Source organism: Bos indicus, chromosome 7 (assembly GCF_029378745.1).
Source record: "Bos indicus isolate NIAB-ARS_2022 breed Sahiwal x Tharparkar chromosome 7, NIAB-ARS_B.indTharparkar_mat_pri_1.0, whole genome shotgun sequence".
In the NCBI taxonomy this organism is placed as follows: domain Eukaryota; kingdom Metazoa; phylum Chordata; class Mammalia; order Artiodactyla; family Bovidae; genus Bos; species Bos indicus.
In genome coordinates, this window is record NC_091766.1 from 19329229 (window position 1) to 19346585 (window position 17357).

At 54.1% G+C, this 17357-nt stretch overlaps 1 protein-coding gene across 3 annotated transcripts in view; it reads left to right on the plus strand.

The window, feature by feature from the left end:
• SEMA6B (semaphorin 6B) overlaps positions 1–10546 on the plus strand; it is a 30408-nt gene extending 19862 nt beyond the window's left edge. For 2 of the 3 annotated variants that reach the window (XM_070793073.1, XM_070793072.1), the window contains exons 4-17: positions 315–375; positions 538–600; positions 1011–1112; positions 1735–1825; positions 2586–2705; positions 3195–3283; positions 4682–4899; positions 5695–5826; positions 6397–6546; positions 6887–7069; positions 7158–7304; positions 8003–8080; positions 8214–8272; positions 8648–10546. In XM_070793073.1, the coding sequence (XP_070649174.1) occupies positions 315–375; positions 538–600; positions 1011–1112; positions 1735–1825; positions 2586–2705; positions 3195–3283; positions 4682–4899; positions 5695–5826; positions 6397–6546; positions 6887–7069; positions 7158–7304; positions 8003–8080; positions 8214–8272; positions 8648–9558 (2404 nt within the window). In that variant the 3' untranslated portion in view covers positions 9559–10546. Of the gene's footprint in view, positions 1–126; positions 228–314; positions 376–537; positions 601–1010; positions 1113–1734; positions 1826–2585; positions 2706–3194; positions 3284–4681; positions 4900–5694; positions 5827–6396; positions 6547–6886; positions 7070–7157; positions 7305–8002; positions 8081–8213; positions 8273–8647 lie in introns of those variants that run through there. The other variant, XM_070793074.1, reaches the window with a different exon arrangement.
• Positions 10547–17357: the final 6811 nt, after the last annotated feature.

The window sequence follows — 17357 nt, forward strand, 5'->3', positions numbered from 1 at the left end:
TGGGTGGGGGGGACATCGGATGTAAAGTCATTGGACAGTGCATCGTGTTAACTGTAGGTCCCTAGGCTATGGGTTGTGTGAGGTGGCATAGTAAGGCATGTGGGCTGTGCTAGAACCCGTCGTTCATTTTAGGGCACAGCGAGGCGTGTAAGGGCATGCTCAGGCGCCTGAAGGCACGCTCAGTGTTGGAGCTGCGCGTGGCAGAGGTGTTGGCACGCCCCTGTGTGGTATGTGTTGGACACCACGTCTGCTGCCGGGAGGATAGAATGTGTAGGGGGAGGCCCCCGATCTCACTAACTACACCCCTTCTCTAGGGACAACCTGTACCGGGTGGAGCTGGAGCCCCCCACCTCAACGGAAATGCGGTACCAGCGGGTGAGGAAGGGGCGCAGGCGAGAGGGGAGGGGGCAGCTGTTGGCGCTACCACTAGGGAGCCCGGACACTGCGCTGGGGAGCACAGTGGATTCAGGTCTGCCTAGCAGGGTTCCTGGGTCCGTCAGGGACCCCGCTCCCCTCACCAGCCCCCTGTGTTCTCAGAAGCTGACCTGGCGCTCCAACCCCAGCGACATCAACGTGTGTCGGATGAAGGGCAAGCAGGAGGTAAGTGAGCCCTGGCCATGCCCGCATCAGCCCTGGTAACGCCCCAATCCGTCCTGGCCATCTCACAGGGCAAATCCTTCTCTGCTTTCATTCCAAGCCAGGCCCCTGTTGCCATGGGTACTCCCAGAGCCTAGCCATGCCCTCAAGGTGGTCCTCAGTAGTGGCCACTCCCCTAGTGGCCTTGCCATAGCTCACGCCTTCAAGTGCCCTATTTTCTTGTCTGTGCCCCTTAGCCATGGCCACGCCCCCAGTCTTCTCCTAGTTCAGCCCCCTGCTTTGGTCATGCCCACAACCTGACCCCTCCCTATCGGGCCCCGCCTCTACCCTGGCCCCGCCCTTCACCACGCCCCATCGCGTCCTACAGTCGTGATCACGCCCACCCCGGCTTTTCTCTTCCCACCCCATTCCAGGGCGAGTGTCGAAATTTTGTAAAGGTGCTTCTACTTCGGGACGAATCCACTCTCTTCGTGTGTGGTTCCAATGCCTTCAACCCCGTGTGTGCCAACTACAGCGTGAGTCACCGCCCTTCGAAGCCCTGCCCGCCCAGGTTTAACATCGGCGCCCCTTTGGTCATGGGCCCTCTGCTGGTCGTGCCGTTTCCCCAGGCCACATCACCTCCTACAGGAAGCCTTACTGGATGAACTGTCCTCCCCTCCATCACCCGGAATTCCATAAGAGGCTTCCAAAGGCGGCCTCTACAGGCTGAGGCTACTTAGGCTACAGGCCAGTTATCGGATTGACTAGGATCGACTCCTAGACCCAATTTCTGATCAGTAAATTGAGCCCTGGATTTCCCTGGTGGCTCAGCGGTTAAAAATCCACTTGCTAATGCAGGAGGCGCAGGTTCCATCCCTGGAAGATCCCCTGGAGAAGGAAATGGCAACCCACTCCAGTATTCTTGCCTGGGAAATCCCATGGACACAGGAGCTTGGTGAGGTCACAAAAGAGTCGGACACGACTAAGCCACTAAACAACAACAAAACTCAGCCCCAGAGAGGTTAAGTGACTGACAAAGTCACACAGCATCCAAGGTGGCATCAGGATTCCCCTCGGAGGGGGTTGCTGGGGGAGCCAGGGGCTGCTAGGTACAGCCAGGAGCTGTCACTCAGACCCTATTCCCCCCCACCCCCGCAGATGGACACACTGCAGCCCCTCCGGGACAACATCAGCGGCATGGCCCGCTGCCCATATGACCCCAAACACGCCAACGTTGCCCTCTTCTCTGGTGAGTGCCCCCAACCCTGACCATTTGAAGGGGCCTCAGCCCTGAGCAAGGCGTGGAATTTTCCATTCTTGGAGTTTGGTCATTTAGAAGGTGGCTGGGAAAATCCCATGGATGGAAGAGCCCAGTAGGCTGCAGTCCATGGGGTCGCTAAGAGTCAGACACGACTGAGTGACTTCACTTTCACTTTTCACTTTCATGCATTGGAGAAGGAAATGGCAACCCACTCCAGTGTTCTTGCCTAGAGAATCCCAGGGACGGGGGAGCCTGGTGGGCTGCCGCCTACGGGTCGCACAGAGTCGGACACGACTGAAGCGACTTAGCAGCAGCAACAGCAGGGAGACCATCTCTCCAGCTATGAAACAGACAGACTCTCAAGGCAGGAAGAACTCAGCTGAGGTTGGGGATCAGCTGGGGAGTTGAGGATCAGCTGAAGTCTGGGTCCCAGCACAGTTGGGGCTCAGCCTGGGACTTAGGCCTCACTTAAGCTCAGGGCTCAGTCTGTTTTTTTCTTAGATATTTTATTTATTTGGCTGCATTGGTCTTAGTTGTGGCCTGCGAACTCTTAGTTGTTGTGTGTGGGATCTAGTTCCCTGAACAAGGATTGAACCTGGGCCCCCTGCTTTGAGAGCATGGAGTCTTAGCCACTGGACCAGCAGGGAAGTCCCAGGGCTCAGTCTTGAAGATCAGGTTTTGACACCCCCCAACCTCTGAAGTCTACAATCTAATCTCTTACCTGTCCCCCCGATTCACACCCACCCAGAAGGGATGCTCTTCACAGCCACCGTTACCGACTTCCTCGCCATCGATGCCGTCATCTACCGCAGTCTCGGGGACCGGCCCACTCTGCGCACGGTGAAACACGACTCCAAGTGGTTCAAAGGTGGGGCGACAGGGACAGACCTGGCAGAGCTCACAAATTCCCCCACCAAAATAAAGTCCCAGAGGAGATAGGCAGGGAACTCCCATCTCCTCTTTGGAACCTACTGGCCTCTTTGACGATCTAGTTAGAGGAGAGGTTTAACTTTGGTATAAAGTAGAACTTGCTGGAAATGAGTGGCTTAGCAACCTGAAATGGAACAGTACGAGGGGTTCAGCAGGAGCTCAGCTCAACACAGGAGGATGACAAAATAGTAGACGTTGCTGTTTGTGGAAAGTAGACACAATGATTTTAGGATTTTGACACCCACTCTCCCCCACACACACAAAAAAAATCCCAAACTTTGAGTTTTCTTTTATTTTGCCTGGGTAATCAGCTGATGTTCTCCCCCCCACTTCACTGTAAAAGCAGCCACCCAGGCTACTGTGTTCCCAGCTCCAGAAACTCTCTTTCTCCCATCACGAACTGGGTTTTGACCTCTCTCTCCTACAGAGCCATACTTTGTCCACGCGGTGGAGTGGGGCAGCCACATCTATTTCTTCTTCCGGGAGATCGCAATGGAGTTTAACTACCTGGAGAAGGTAAGGTCCTATTTCCCCTCCTAGAGAGGCCCATGCAGTGGGGCATGTAGTCGAGAGGCTCCAGTCATCGGAAGTGGAGAGCAGAGGTGGGTCCATGGAACTCCACCCAGGGTGAGAGGGGCCCTCCGGCCCTCAGGGCCCTCCACACTAGCCAGGACCAGGCCCCTGAGACTTGAAGACATTTCTGGAGTAGCCCTGGTGAGGGTCCCAGGTCTGAAGTCTGATACACCCGTGGTTCCAGTCCCAGTCCTGTTATTGTTTGTCTGTCCATCCACCCATATACCAACCATTTATCCACTCTTCAACCACAGCCCATATATCTGGCCACTCAGCCACCCTCTCATTTACCCATCTTCAGCCCACCCACACGTCCATCAAACCATTTATCCATCTATCCATCCACCCACCCCTGCCTCAACCATTCTCCACCATCCATCCATCCACTCATCTACCTTCTGTGTACCTGTAAATCCATCCATCCACCTCCCATTCATTGGCTTCTTCATCCATCCATCCATCTACCTGTCCATTCATTCATATACCAACCATCCGTTGATCTGGCCTCCTACTGATCAACTCATCCATTACCATCCATCTCTCCATTTACCTGCCCACCCCTCTATATATCCAGTTATCTAGCCTCCAACTTCTCCTCATAACCTGCTCATCCATTCCATTCAACCTTCTATCCACCCATGGATATACCATGATAATGATCTATCATATCTCCTTCATCTGCCTATCCATCCATCCACATACTCATTCATCTGTCCACCCATCCATCCATCCATTTATCCATACATACATATCTACATACACCCATCCATCCATCCACACACCCCTTCATCCACCAATTATCTCCTTCTTCATTATCTTCATTGTCCATCACTGTCCCCTTCAAATTCACCCCTCTATCCATCCATTAACCCATCCATCCATTCACCTCCATTGCACCACCTATCCATCTATCCCATCTCTCAATCCATGCAGACAGTTAAGTGCACAGACTGCCACTTACTACTAGTGTGGCCTTGGGCTTCAGTCACTTCCCTTTCTCTGTGCCTCAGTTTCCCCTCTGTACCACGGGGATCATAGACCCTCCTCTATAGAGCTTTGGGATGAACGTGAGACACGATGAGGATAAGTGCCTGGCACCTAGTGGGGGATCCATCAGTGGAGGCACTGATGATTACAGTTGTCTTGGTGGCTGTGATCATCACCATCCCCACATTTCCGCCGGGGAATCTGGTGCCCAGGGGGCTAGGGTGACTGGCCAGGAACTCACAGACAGCCAGAACTAGCCTCCTCCATCCCATCCTGGGTGGTGGGCATTGCAACCTGCAGGTGGGCCTGGCAGAACATGGGGCTCAGGCCCCTGTCTTCCCACTGATGTGCCAGGTGGTGGTGTCGCGTGTGGCCCGAGTCTGCAAGAATGACATGGGCGGCTCTCCTCGCGTGCTGGAGAAGCAGTGGACATCATTCCTGAAGGCGAGGCTCAACTGCTCTGTGCCGGGGGACTCTCACTTCTACTTCAACGTGCTGCAGGCTGTCACAGGCGTGGTCAGCCTGGGGGGCCGGCCTGTGGTCCTTGCTGTTTTCTCCACGCCCAGCAACAGGTCAGTGGGTGCAGGTGGAGAGTTCTCACGATCACTCACCACATATTCCCAGGGGTCCTGTGCTGGGTAAAACAGGGCTCCCAGGAGGCCTCTGTCCCAGGCCAGGGGGGACCAAGCCAAACACTGACCCTCCAAGGCCCTCTGGCCAAAACTTGGCAGATGCAGGCATGTCTTTATTTTCTGCCTTTGGAGGAAGGGTCAGGGAGGGTGTCCTAGAAGAGGCATCAATGGGTATGAGATGGAGAGAAAGGGAAGAGCATTCCAAGTTAAAGGAACAGCACGTGCAAAGGCCCTGAGGCTCCAATGAGCTTGAAATGTTTAAACCATAGGGAGGCGGCCTGTATGGCTAGAGTGATCGAGCGAGATGGAAAGTGGGGGATATGAAGCAGGGAGGTGGCAGGCTGTGGGGAGGAGCCTGAATTTTATCCTGAGGGTACTAGGGGACTATGGGAGGGTAAGGAGCAGAAGAGGAACAAGTCAGACTTGCATTTCTGGAAAACTCTCTCGGGAATGGGTTAAAAGGGAGCAAGAGTGGCATCTGGGAAACTGGACATCCAGGCAAGTGAAAGGGGCACCTGGACATGGGTGGCCATGGAGAAACTGAGCTGTGATCCAGTCTGAGAATCTGCTGCTCAGATGGTGGAATGACTGGATTGGATGGGTGGGCAGCAACTCTGGCCCGGGAAAGTGAAGGTCTGACTGCTCCAGAGGACAAACACTCCTCCACACACTTGCCCAGGGCAGTTCCCCACCCCACCAGGCTCACCACTTCCTTTCATCTGCCTCCACCTACAGCATCCCCGGCTCAGCTGTCTGCGCCTTTGACATGACACAGGTGGCTGCCGTGTTTGAGGGCCGCTTCCGTGAGCAGAAGTCCCCTGAGTCCATCTGGACACCCGTGCCAGAGGATCAGGTGCCGCGGCCCCGGTGAGAGGCCCCTCCATCCTGCAGTGGGTACCCGGGTAGGATCCTGACCCTGAACTGAGGGCTGGGACTCCCAGGCACTTGTTTAGCTGTTGCCGAGGTCAGCTGTGGGCTTCCTTGGTAGCTCACCTGGTAAAGAATCTGCCTGCAATACAGGAGACCCTGGTTCAATTCGTGGGTCAAGGAGATCCCCTGGAGATAGGATAGGCTACCCACTCCAGTATTCTTGGGCTTCCCTGGTGGCTTAGACGGTAAAGAATCCACCTGCAATGCAGGAGACCTGGGTTTGATCCCTGGTTGGGAAGATCCCCTGGAGGAGGGCATGGCAACCCACTCCAGTATTCCTTCCTGGAGAATCCCCATGGACAGAGGAGCTTGGTGGGCTGAAGTCTGTGGGGTCACAAAGAGGTGGACAAGAGTGAGCAACTAAGCACAGCACAGCACAGAGGTCAGCTGTAGCCATTATGCAGGTGGAGAAAACTGAGGCCCTTGGAGCAGGGGCACCCTAGTGAATCAGAGCCCCTCACTGGGGGCCTCCAGGTCTGCCCTGACCAACCCCTCGCCCCCACCCAGGCCCGGGTGCTGCGCAGCTCCTGGCATGCAGTACAATGCCTCGAGCGCCTTCCCAGACGAGATCCTCAACTTTGTCAAGACACACCCCCTGATGGACGAGGCCGTGCCCTCCCTGGGCCACGCACCCTGGATCGTTCGGACTCTGATGCGGTCAGTTCCTACACTTGGCTGGGGTACTGGTGGCCAGGCCTGGGTGGGGACAAGAGCCCAGGCCAGGGTGGTGAGTGAGAAGGGAGCACAGGGGCAACTTCCGACATGACACGAGAGGAAGGCAGAGATGGAGGGAGACACAGAGATGGAGGCAGATGGGGAGATGAAGACAGGAGAGCCCAGGGAGGAGCTGGCTTTGGGGGTCTGTTTCTCTCTGTGATGTGCACCCTTGGAGCCACGCCCATGCCCACCTTGCCCAGCATGGGTGGTGTCTCTGAGTGCACACAGGGGACCACAGGGCTGGGCGGCAGCCTTACTTCTGCTCCACCCTGGCCCCAAGGCACCAGCTGACACGAGTGGCTGTGGACGTGGGCGCCGGCCCCTGGGGCAACCAGACTGTTATCTTCCTCGGGTCTGAGGCAGGCACGGTCCTCAAGTTCCTTGTCTGGCCCAACGCCAGTGCCTCGGGTACCACGGGACCCAGTGTCTTCCTGGAGGAATTTGAGACCTACCGGCCTGACAGGTGAGGCCTGGCAGAGGCCAAGAGGCAGGGCCAGCGGGCAGGGAGACAGGGCGTTCCCCTTGAGTCTAACCAGTCTGCTCATCCCCAGGTGTGGACGGTCTGGAGATGGCGAGACAGGGCAGCGGCTGCTGAGCCTGGAGCTGGATGCGGCCTCAGGCGGCCTGCTGGCAGCCTTCCCCCGCTGTGTGGTCCGAGTGCCCGTGGCGCGCTGCCAGCAATACTCAGGATGCATGAAGTGAGTGCCCCCTGCCCCCGGCCAGGTGTGGGCAAGGGAAGTGAAGGGAGGTGAGCGTGGAAAGAGGGGGAGAGTCAAGTTCAAGTGCAGGCTCCAACAGCATTCTGACTCTCTGAATGATGGACAGAGGGCATAGCATGTGCAAAGGTCCTGGGGCAGGAATGCTGGGTGTGTTGGTGGAACAGTGAGAAGCCCTCTATGGCTGGAGCAGAATGAGTGATGGGAAGGGAGAAGACAGGGAAGGTTGGGCAGGGTCTGTGAGCCTCAGGAGGACTTGGGTTCTTTCCCCCACCCCCAGAGTGAGGTGGGAGCCCCAGAGATCTGTGGGCAGAGTAGGATGGGATCTGACAGACATTTCTAAGAGAAGCAGAAGCTGGGGACCAGGGAACAGATGTTTGCAAAATACTGGCACACTCTTGGACTCAGAGTGAGCCCTCCGCATGCAGCACCCTGGCCCCGTGCCTGCCATCATGGTAGCAGTGATGCCATAGCACAGATCCAAAATCTGGGCTCCAAACCCGGCTCTGTCCCTTGGACAAAAGTAAACGTTCCTGAGCCTCAGTTCTCTCATCTGTAAAATGGGGAAGGAATAGCCCCCACTGTTAAGATGTGTCTTGGGAACTCCCAGAGCTGACGGTAAGAGGTGCCTCTGCAGAAACCCTGGTTGATCTGCCTGCCGGGTCCCTTGTCTGCCCTAGGAACTGCATTGGTAGTCAGGACCCCTACTGCGGGTGGGCCCCGGATGGCTCCTGTGTCTTCCTGAGCCCTGGCACCAGGTACTGGGGAAGTGGGAGGTGTGGGGAGGGTGACTGAGTCACCTGATGATCGGGAGTCCCCCACCCCCACCAACCACAGCTCTGTGCCAGGGGTTTCCGCTGACGGTGCCTCTCTGCTCCCTCCCCCCATCAGAGCCACCTTTGAGCAGGATGTGTCTGGGACCAGCACTTCAGGCTTAGGGGACTGCACAGGTAAGAGGGGAGAGGGGAGGAGGCCTGGGGACTCTAAGTCCTGGTCCTCCAGGGTTCTCACACCTGGATGGATGGGATACACTGACGTCCCTCAGGGCTTGGGAAGGACAGGGGGCCCCAGTTCCAGGTAGGGTAGTGGGAAAAGGACAGACAGACGGGGACGGGAGGGAGGGCAGAGAGAGGCCAAGAGAAAGGCAGGTGGACAGACAGATTTTAGGAAGACAGATGCCAGGGGACAGACGGATGGGCAAATGGGCTTTGAAAGGGTCAGAGAGACGCCCCTGAGCAGAGAGGTGGACAGACCGGCTGGAGGTCGCAGGTGGTGTGCAGGGGACGGTCCCCGGCCAGCCCTTCTCACGCCGCCCTCCCTGCCAGGACTCCTGCGCGCCAGCCTCTCGGAGGAGCGCGCTGGGCTGGTGTCGGTGAACCTGCTGGTGACGTCGTCGGTGGCGGCCTTCGTGGTGGGCGCCGTGGTGTCCGGCTTCAGCGTGGGCTGGTACGTGGGGCTCCGCGAGCGGCGCGAACTGGCCCGCCGCAAGGACAAGGAAGCCATCCTGGCACACGGGGGCGGCGAGGCCGTGCTGAGTGTCAGCCGCCTGGGCGAGCGCCGGGCGGGCGGCCCCGGAGGCCGGGCCGGGGGCGGCGGCGGCGGGCCCGGGGGTCCCCCGGAGGCTCTGCTGGCGCCCCTGATGCAGAACGGCTGGACCAAGGCTACGCTGCTGCAGGGCGGACCCCACGACCTGGACTCTGGGCTGCTGCCCACGCCCGAGCAGACGCCGCTGCCCCAGAAGCGCTTGCCCACCCCGCACCCGCACACCCTGGGCCCCCGCGCCTGGGAACACGGCCCGGCGCTGCTCACGGCCTCCGCCTCGTCCTCGCTCCTGCTGCTGGCCCCCGGCCGCGCCCCTGAGCCGCCCCCCGCGCCGGGCGAGCCGGCGGCCCCCGACGCCCGCCTCTTCACCGCGCGCCCGGGCCGCGCCTCCCACGGCGACTTCCCGCTTACCCCCCACGCCAGCCCGGACCGCCGGCGGGTGGTGTCGGCGCCCACGGGCCCCTCGGACCCCAGCTCGTCCACCGACGGCTTCCCGCGGCCCTGGAGCCCGCCGCCCACAGGCAGTCTCCGGAGACCAGGCGCGCACGCCCCACCGGCCGCCGCGCTGCGCCGCACGCACACGATCAACAGCGGCGAGGCCCGGCCCCGCGGCCGCCACGCCCGGCCGGTCACGGACTTGGCCCACCTGCTCTCCTACGGAGGCCCCGACAGGACTGCGCCCCCCGTGCCCTAGGCCGCGGCCCCGCGCCTCGGCGGTGCCAGCCACGGGAACCAGGAGCGAGAGCCCGGGGCCAGCTCCCAAGTGGGTGCTCAGACCCCCAGCCCGGCCGCGCGGGGGGGGGGCTCCCCTCCGCCGCAGGGAAGCACAAGGAGCTCGGCCTCCCCCCCACCCCGACGCGCCCCCAGAGCCGCAGGACACTGAGGCGGTCTGCGGCGGGCAGACGGGGCGGGCGGAATGTGCTATGGATTTGAGGTTGACCTTCTGCGAGTGGATTTTGGTTTGTTTTCCAATTTGCGTTTCTTTTGCAGTTTTCTAAACCAATTGCACAACTCCGTTCTCGGGGTGGCGGCCGAGGGGCGGGGGGTGGCGCTTGGAGGTGGTGGGAATGGGGCGAGGAGCGCACCTGCAGACCCAAGCTCCCCCCGCAACCCAACCACCCAAAGGCGCCCTCCTCCACCCGGCCCCTGGCGTGTGTGGGTGTGTGTGTGTGTGTGTGTGCATGCCGTGTCCGTGTGCAGGGGGCCAGGCAGGGGAGGGAGGCGTGCGTGTGTGCCTGCAGGCTGCTGCTGCGTGTGTGTGGCGACGGCCACGCGCAGTGTGCGTGTCTGTGTGTGAGCGCGGAGGTCCCAGCGGCCTGGGCGTTGGCTGAGCCGACGCCGGGGCTTCCAGAGGGCCGGGGGCCTCCGATGTGCCGGTTAGGAGTTCGAGGGGAGGTGCGGCAGGGGTTTTAGGCGGGGGCTCGGGAGGCCTGTCCAGATGTCACATTGGCAGCTGTCTAAGGGCTCGGGCGGTCTGGGGGACGGCTAAGGCGGGGGGGCCCCCCTGTAAATACAGCCCCAGGGTGGTCAGAGGGTCCCATGCCACCCGTCCTCTGTGACCTCCCCCTTGACCTCCAGCTGACCATGCATGCCAGCTGAGTGGCCAGCTGAGTCCTGGACCCTCTCTGGAGTTTGCCTCCCCCACCTGCCCCCCATCAATAAAACTGTTTACAACCACCGGCCCCAAGGCTCTGGGTCTGCTTTGTCTCCTGGGGGCGGGGCTTTGACAGGGGCGGGGCCTGGGACCAGATGGGAGCATCCTGAGACTCATGGCTGGGTCACAGCCACAGACAGAATTCTGAGGAGGTGGATATGGGAATCTAGAGAGTTTGCGGGGGTCCCCGTCTCCATCTGTACAGGCTACAGTTTCTGACTAGTCCTAAAGCAAATATTTACTATGCACCTACTGTGTGCTGGACACTGTGGAAACCAAGACCCCTGTCCTCGTGGAGTTCACAACCTAGTGGGGGAGATCGGCCACACACACACACACACACACACACACACACACACACGAATTAGGACTTGATTTAAATTAGTGATAGATGTAATGAAGGAAGGGGCTTCCCAAGTGGCTCAACGGGTAAAGAATCCACCTATAATGCAAGAGTCGTGGGTTCAGTCCCTGGGTGGGGAAGATCCCCTGGAGGAGGGCATGACAACCCACTCTAATATTCTTGCCTGGAGAATCCCATGGACAGAGGAGCCTGGCAGGTGACAGTCCATGGGGTCGCAAAGAGTCAGATATGACTGAGCCACTGACCACAGTTGCAGGTAATAAAGGAAAAATCAGATAATGTGTTGGGGGGGCGGGGCTTCTGGAGGATCTGAGATGCGATGGGCTAGAAGGAGCACCTATGAGAACATGTGCAGAGAGAGTGTTCCTTGCAGAGGGAACAGCCAGTGCAAAGGCCCTGTGGTAGGAACAAGCTTGGAAGAGGGTGGAGGCAATTCGTGTGGGTGCAGCAGCCTGGATAAAAGGGGAGCAGCTGGAGGTGAGAAGGGTGAGGCACAGGGCCTCAGGCAGGCAGGGCCTTGCTAGTGAAGAGTGCAATTAATTTTTAATGTTGCTGCTGCTGCTAAGTCACTTCAGTCGTATCCGACTCTGTGTGACCCCATAGACAGCAGCCCACCAGGCTTCCCTGTCCCTGGGAGTCTCCAGGCAAGAACACTGGAGTGGGTTGCCATTTCCTTCTCTAATGCATGAAAGTGAAAAGTGAAGTTGCTCAGTCGTGTCCGACTCCTCGAGACCCCATGGACTTTTAATGTTAGCTCCCTTTTAAAAAATGTATTATTATTATTTTTATTTTTTGGCTGCACAGGAAGCATGTGGGATCTTAGTTCCCTAACCAGGGATTGAATCCATGCACCTGCATTGGAAGAAGGGGTCTTAACCACCAAGGAAGTCCCTAAATTTTTTTAAACTGTGGTAAATAACATATACAATCAAATTTGCCACTTGAACCATTTTTAAGTGTTCTGTTCAGTGGCATTAAGCACATTCACATTGTTGTTCAGTCAACCATCCATCTCCAGGATTTATCCGTCTTCCCAAATTGAAACTCTGTCCCCATTAAACCCTCCCTCCCCACTCCCCCCTCCCTCCAGCCTTCTGAATTTTAAGTGGGACAGGGAGCCATCAGAGACTTTTAAACAGGGGACATGATCTGCTTTCATTTTAAGAAATTGCTTTAGCATTACATCGCTACAGTTCACAGCTCTTCCTTCCAGCCTGAGTCGATTAAGCACCTATTGTATGCTGGGCTCTGGGGACAGAGTCATAAACAGGACAGACATACCCCTGAACCCCACCATCCTCCCTTTTCATGGGAAGACTGATTTAAACAAAGACACACACAACAGCAAGACAGTATCTTAGCGGCTCCTTATGAACCTGTGTTTTCAGCTTGATTGAAATATATTTGACATATAATATTGTATAGGTTTCCAGTGAGTATCTTGATGATTTGATATATTTTATATGCATTGTTAAGATGATTATCACAATAAGGTTGACACATCCTTTACCTCACATAGTAACTTTGTGTGTGTGTGTGTAGTAAGAACATTTAAGATATATTCTTAGCATCTTTCAAGTATACAGTACAGGGACTTCCCTGGTGGTCCAGTGGTTAAGACTCTGCCTTCCAATGCAGTGGGAGCAAGTTCCATCCCTGGTGGGAAGCTAAGATCCCACATGCCTCTCAGCCAAAAAACCAAAATATAAATAATAAAAGCAATAGTGTAACAAATTCAATAAAGACTATAAAAAAGACTAAATGGGGGGGGGGAACTCAAGTGTAACAGTGCAGTCTTGTTAACTCACTACCATGCAGTACATTACATTCCTGGAACGTATGCATCTCATAGCTGGAATTCTCTACCCTTCGACTAACATCTCTCCCTTTCCTTCACCTCTCCACCAGCCCCTGACAACCACCATTCTACACTTGGGGTTCAATGAATGTGGTTATTTTACATAACTGAGATCATTCAGCATTTGTCTTTTTCTGCCTGAGATGGTAAAGAATCTGCCTGAAATGCGGGAGACCTGAGTTTGATCCCTGAATCAGGAAGATCCCCTGGAGAAGTGAATGGCTACTCACTCCAGCATTCTTGCCTGGAAAATCCCATGGACGAAGGAACTTGGTGGGCTACAGTCCATGGGGTCACAAAGAGTTGGACACAACTGAGCGACTAACACTTTTACTTTACTTGGCATAATGCCCTCAAGTTTCATCCATGTTGTCCCAGTTGGCAGGACTGGCCTGTTTATAGTGACTGAGTCATACTCCATCATATATATGCACCACGTCTTTATCCTCGCATCTGCGGATGGACACTAAGGTTGTCTCCCTGTCTTGGCTATTGTGATGAACTCTGTAATGAATATGGGAGGTCAGATATCTGTTCCAAGATACTGATTTCATTTCCTTTGGACACATACCCAGAAGTGAGATTGCCAGATCATATGGCAGCTCTATTTTTAATTCTTTGGAGGAACCACTATACTATTTTCCCTAGTGGCTACATCAATTTACATTCCCACCAGCGGCATACAAGGGTTCCCCTTTATCTGCATCCTCACCAACACTTGTTATCTCTAGTCTTTTTTATGAAGTCATTCTAACAGGCGTGGGTGACATCTTGTGGGTTTCTTTAAATTATTAGTATTTTATAATTTATATGTTTTGGACTGTGCTGGGCCTTCACTGCTGCACAGGCTTTTCTCTAGTTGTGCCAAGTGGGGGCTACTCTCTACTTGGAGTGCATCGTGGACTTCTCCTCACAGTAGCTTCTCTTTGTTGCAGAGCGCAGGCTCTAGGGCACACAGGCTTCAGTAGTTGAGATATGTGGGCTCAGTATTTTCAGCTTCTGGGCTTTAGAGCACAGGCTCAATAGTTGTGGCACACAGGCTTAGTTTCTCCATGGCATGTGGGATCTTCCTGGATCAGGGATTGAATCTGTGTTTCCTGTATGGGCAGGCAGATTCTTTACCACTGAGCCACCAGGGAAGCCCCTCATTTTAGTTTTGATTTGCATTCTCCTGATGATTAGTGGTGTTGAGTACCTTTTCGTGTGCCTGTTTGGCCATTTGTTTATCTTCTTTGGAAAGACATCTGTTCAGGTCCTTTGCCTGTTTTTGTGTGTCCATCTCTGCATATCTGTTGTTCTCTGCTCTGTGTCTTGTTCTGTCCATGTTTCTGGTTCTATGTATTTTCCCTGTCACTTTGTCACTGTCTGTCTCTGCGTATTTATGTAGGTGGTGATCTGTCCTTCTTTATCTGTGCCTGTCTATGCCACCCTGCCTGTTTCCCTCTCAGCCTCTATGTCCACTTCATCATCCTCACAACCAAACAGGAACTAAAGACTGGGCTGGAGAAGAGAAGCCATGGCCAGGCATACAGATAAAGATAATAGATCACCAGCTCTCCCTGGCATTCCAGTGGTTAAGACTTGACCTCCCAATGCAGAGAGTGTGGGTTCGATGCCTGGTTGGAGAGCTAGGATCCCATATGCCTCGGGGCCAAAAAAAACCCCATAAAACAGAAGCAGTGCTGTAACAAATTCAATAAAGTTCTTTTAAAAAATAGGTACTACATCACACCTGAGTGCTTAGAACCTAGTGGGAATTAAAACACTGAATAGCCAAACCTGTGAGATGCAGCCAAAACAGTTCTTAAAGGGAAATTCATAGCCTCCAGATGCATTTATTAGGAAAGGAGAAAGAGTCAAAGCAAATGTCACATCAGCATCAGCTGAAGAAATAAAGAAGAGAAGGGGCCCTCAGAGACTGAGTTCATCTTCACAGGTGGGGAAACTATGGCCAGAGAAATTTAAGCCACTTGCCCAAGTTCACAACACAAAGTGGTTACAGTGGGGCTGGAATTCAGAGCCAGGTTTAGTCCCTCCCAGACCATTGTGCTTCCCCAGTGGCTCAGTGGTAAAGAATTTGCCTGCTAATGCAGGAGATCTGGGTTCAATCCCTGGGTTGGGAAGATCCCCTGGAGGAGGACATGGCAACCCACTCTGTTATACCGAAACGCTCCGGGAAACAAACTCACTCAGAAGGACAGCGTGGATTGTGGAATGTAGGACACCGGTGGGTCCTAGACAGAGTTTCCTCTTTAGCTAGGGACCCTGACTGACTTTTGTGAAAACCGTATATACTTTAAGTGTACATGCTCAAGCCCACATCCACAGATTCCTTAAACTTAGCCTGGAAAATGTTAAAGGGAGATACAATCAGGTTATAGCCATGATTCATAATCAGAAGGGTCAGCTGGTTATTCATTGTAACCTACACCAATGGGTGCCATAAAGATTACAAAGTTGATTGACTACATACGGGATTATTACATTCTTTCTGGCGAAGGGAAATCTTGGTATGGAATCTGCTGTCTACCAGTCTGGGAGGGCCATAGGTATGTGATCTCCATGGCTACCAGGCACATAGTCCAAAATTCACTATGAATATAAGATGGATTTTACTTCTTTTTCAAGATGGAGTCAGCTCAGCCTATTCCTTTCCTCCTTCATTACCCCCTTTTGATGCTCTCAACTTCCAGTGTGAGTATCACTCATAAGAATGTACTGCATTTTAGATTTCCTGGTATGTATTTGGGTAAATGAAGTCAGCCTCTGTGATACAAAGTTAACAACACATTGGAGAATACACAGTCCACATAACAGAATCAACAGAACAACTATAACAATGGTTAAGAGAGTTTTCCACCAATCCCCTTTACCCATGATAGAACAGAAGTCCAAAAAGGAAGATTATCATCAGTCATAGCTTTTACCTGACCTTTCATGTCATCTAGGGTGGCTGATATATTGCCAGATAAATCAGGAATTTATACACCACATTCAACTTTAATTACAGCACAGGTCCCTCCTTGTGCTGAAACTATGGTTAGTCTCAAGATGGTACCGGCAAGTCCTTGTAGCAGCAGGTGATTGTAGAGCTTCACCTCTTCTTCTTTAAGATGATCTTGGGTTCACGGGGATCAGCGGGGTCCTTTTGCACAGTCCACTCGGCGTCCTCCAGGTCTGTGTGGTATGCTCTCTTCACCCTCGTATGGCGGATCCAGGGAGTGATACCTGTACCTTTAACTACCGTAGGTGTGGTTAGAACACCTACGTGTGGTTGGAAAGGTTAGACCTTTCCAATGTGGGGCCAAGGAGTCATGTTTCCAGTCCTTGACCCACACCTGATCACCAGGCACGAACTCGTGAATCTGTTCCCCAAGTGGGAACGGCACTCTTTCTTGCACAAACTTAGTTACCTGATTTATTACCTTAGCCAGTAGTTCCATCTGTGTGAAATCTCACCTCCCCTTATCTGTGCCAAATCTCACCTCCCCTTATCTGTGCCAAGTTTGTCGTCACCTGTCTCTCTATAGGGGGGGACCTCCCGTAGATAATTTCATAAGGAGAATAACCGTGGGAACGCAGGGTTACTCTTAATTTGAGTAAGGCTGCCAGAAGCAAATCCATCCGTGAACAGTCAGTCTTTGTGATCCTTTTGAAAGTGACTCTTTAAGAGTTCGGTTGGTTCTTTCCACCATTCTGGAACTCTGGGGCCTAGATGCTATATGTAATTTCCACTTGATATTTAGAGCTTTACATACCTGTTGAATTAAGTCGGCTACAAAGGCAGGGCCATTGTCTGATCCTATACTGGTTGGGAACCCAAATCTGGGGATTATTTCCCAAAGCAGATTTATTTCTCAAAGAGCCACTTCATTTACTTTTTCAGTTCGGGTGGTGAAGGCCTCCACCCATCCTGAGAAGGTACATACCATGACCAGTAAATAACAATAGTGTCAGCAGGGTTTCATCTCAGTAAAGTACACTTCTAAATGGTCAAAGGGTAGAGTGCCTTTTAACTGTATTCCTAGAGGTTTTTATGTCCAGGGGCAGCATTGACCTGTCAGCAAGCAGAACAGTTCCAGGATTCCATTCTACATAAGGAGGAAAGTCGTGGAATTAAGAAATATTTCGAATTAATTCTGGATTCGAGCATATAGTTCAGCCTGTTGAGCAGACCAGTGTGACGGCAGAGAGCTAGCCTCAGCGATGGTTTCTTCCGTGACTACTGCATATCCCGACAGTCGTTGCCCTTATTTCGCCAGGCTGGTGCCATTGGTGTACAGGACTCAATCTGGGTCTGGGATTGGCTGGTCTCTCAAGTCAGGTCTGCTGGCATAAACTTCTTCTAGGATTTCCTTGCAATCATGTGAGGGCCCACCTTCTCCCACAGGAAGGAGAGTGGCCGGATTTAGGACCTGACAAGGCTCAATAGTAACATGGGATTTCTCACATAACAGTCCCTGGCATTGAGTAATCCAGAATGTCGACAGCCATTTATGGGAGTCCCCTCGCAGGAGAGTGTTGACCTCATGGGGGGTTTTTACGATCAAATCTTGGCCCAAAGTCAACTTGGTTGCCTCCCGGACCAGTAAGGCAACCGCAGCAACTGCCTGTCAG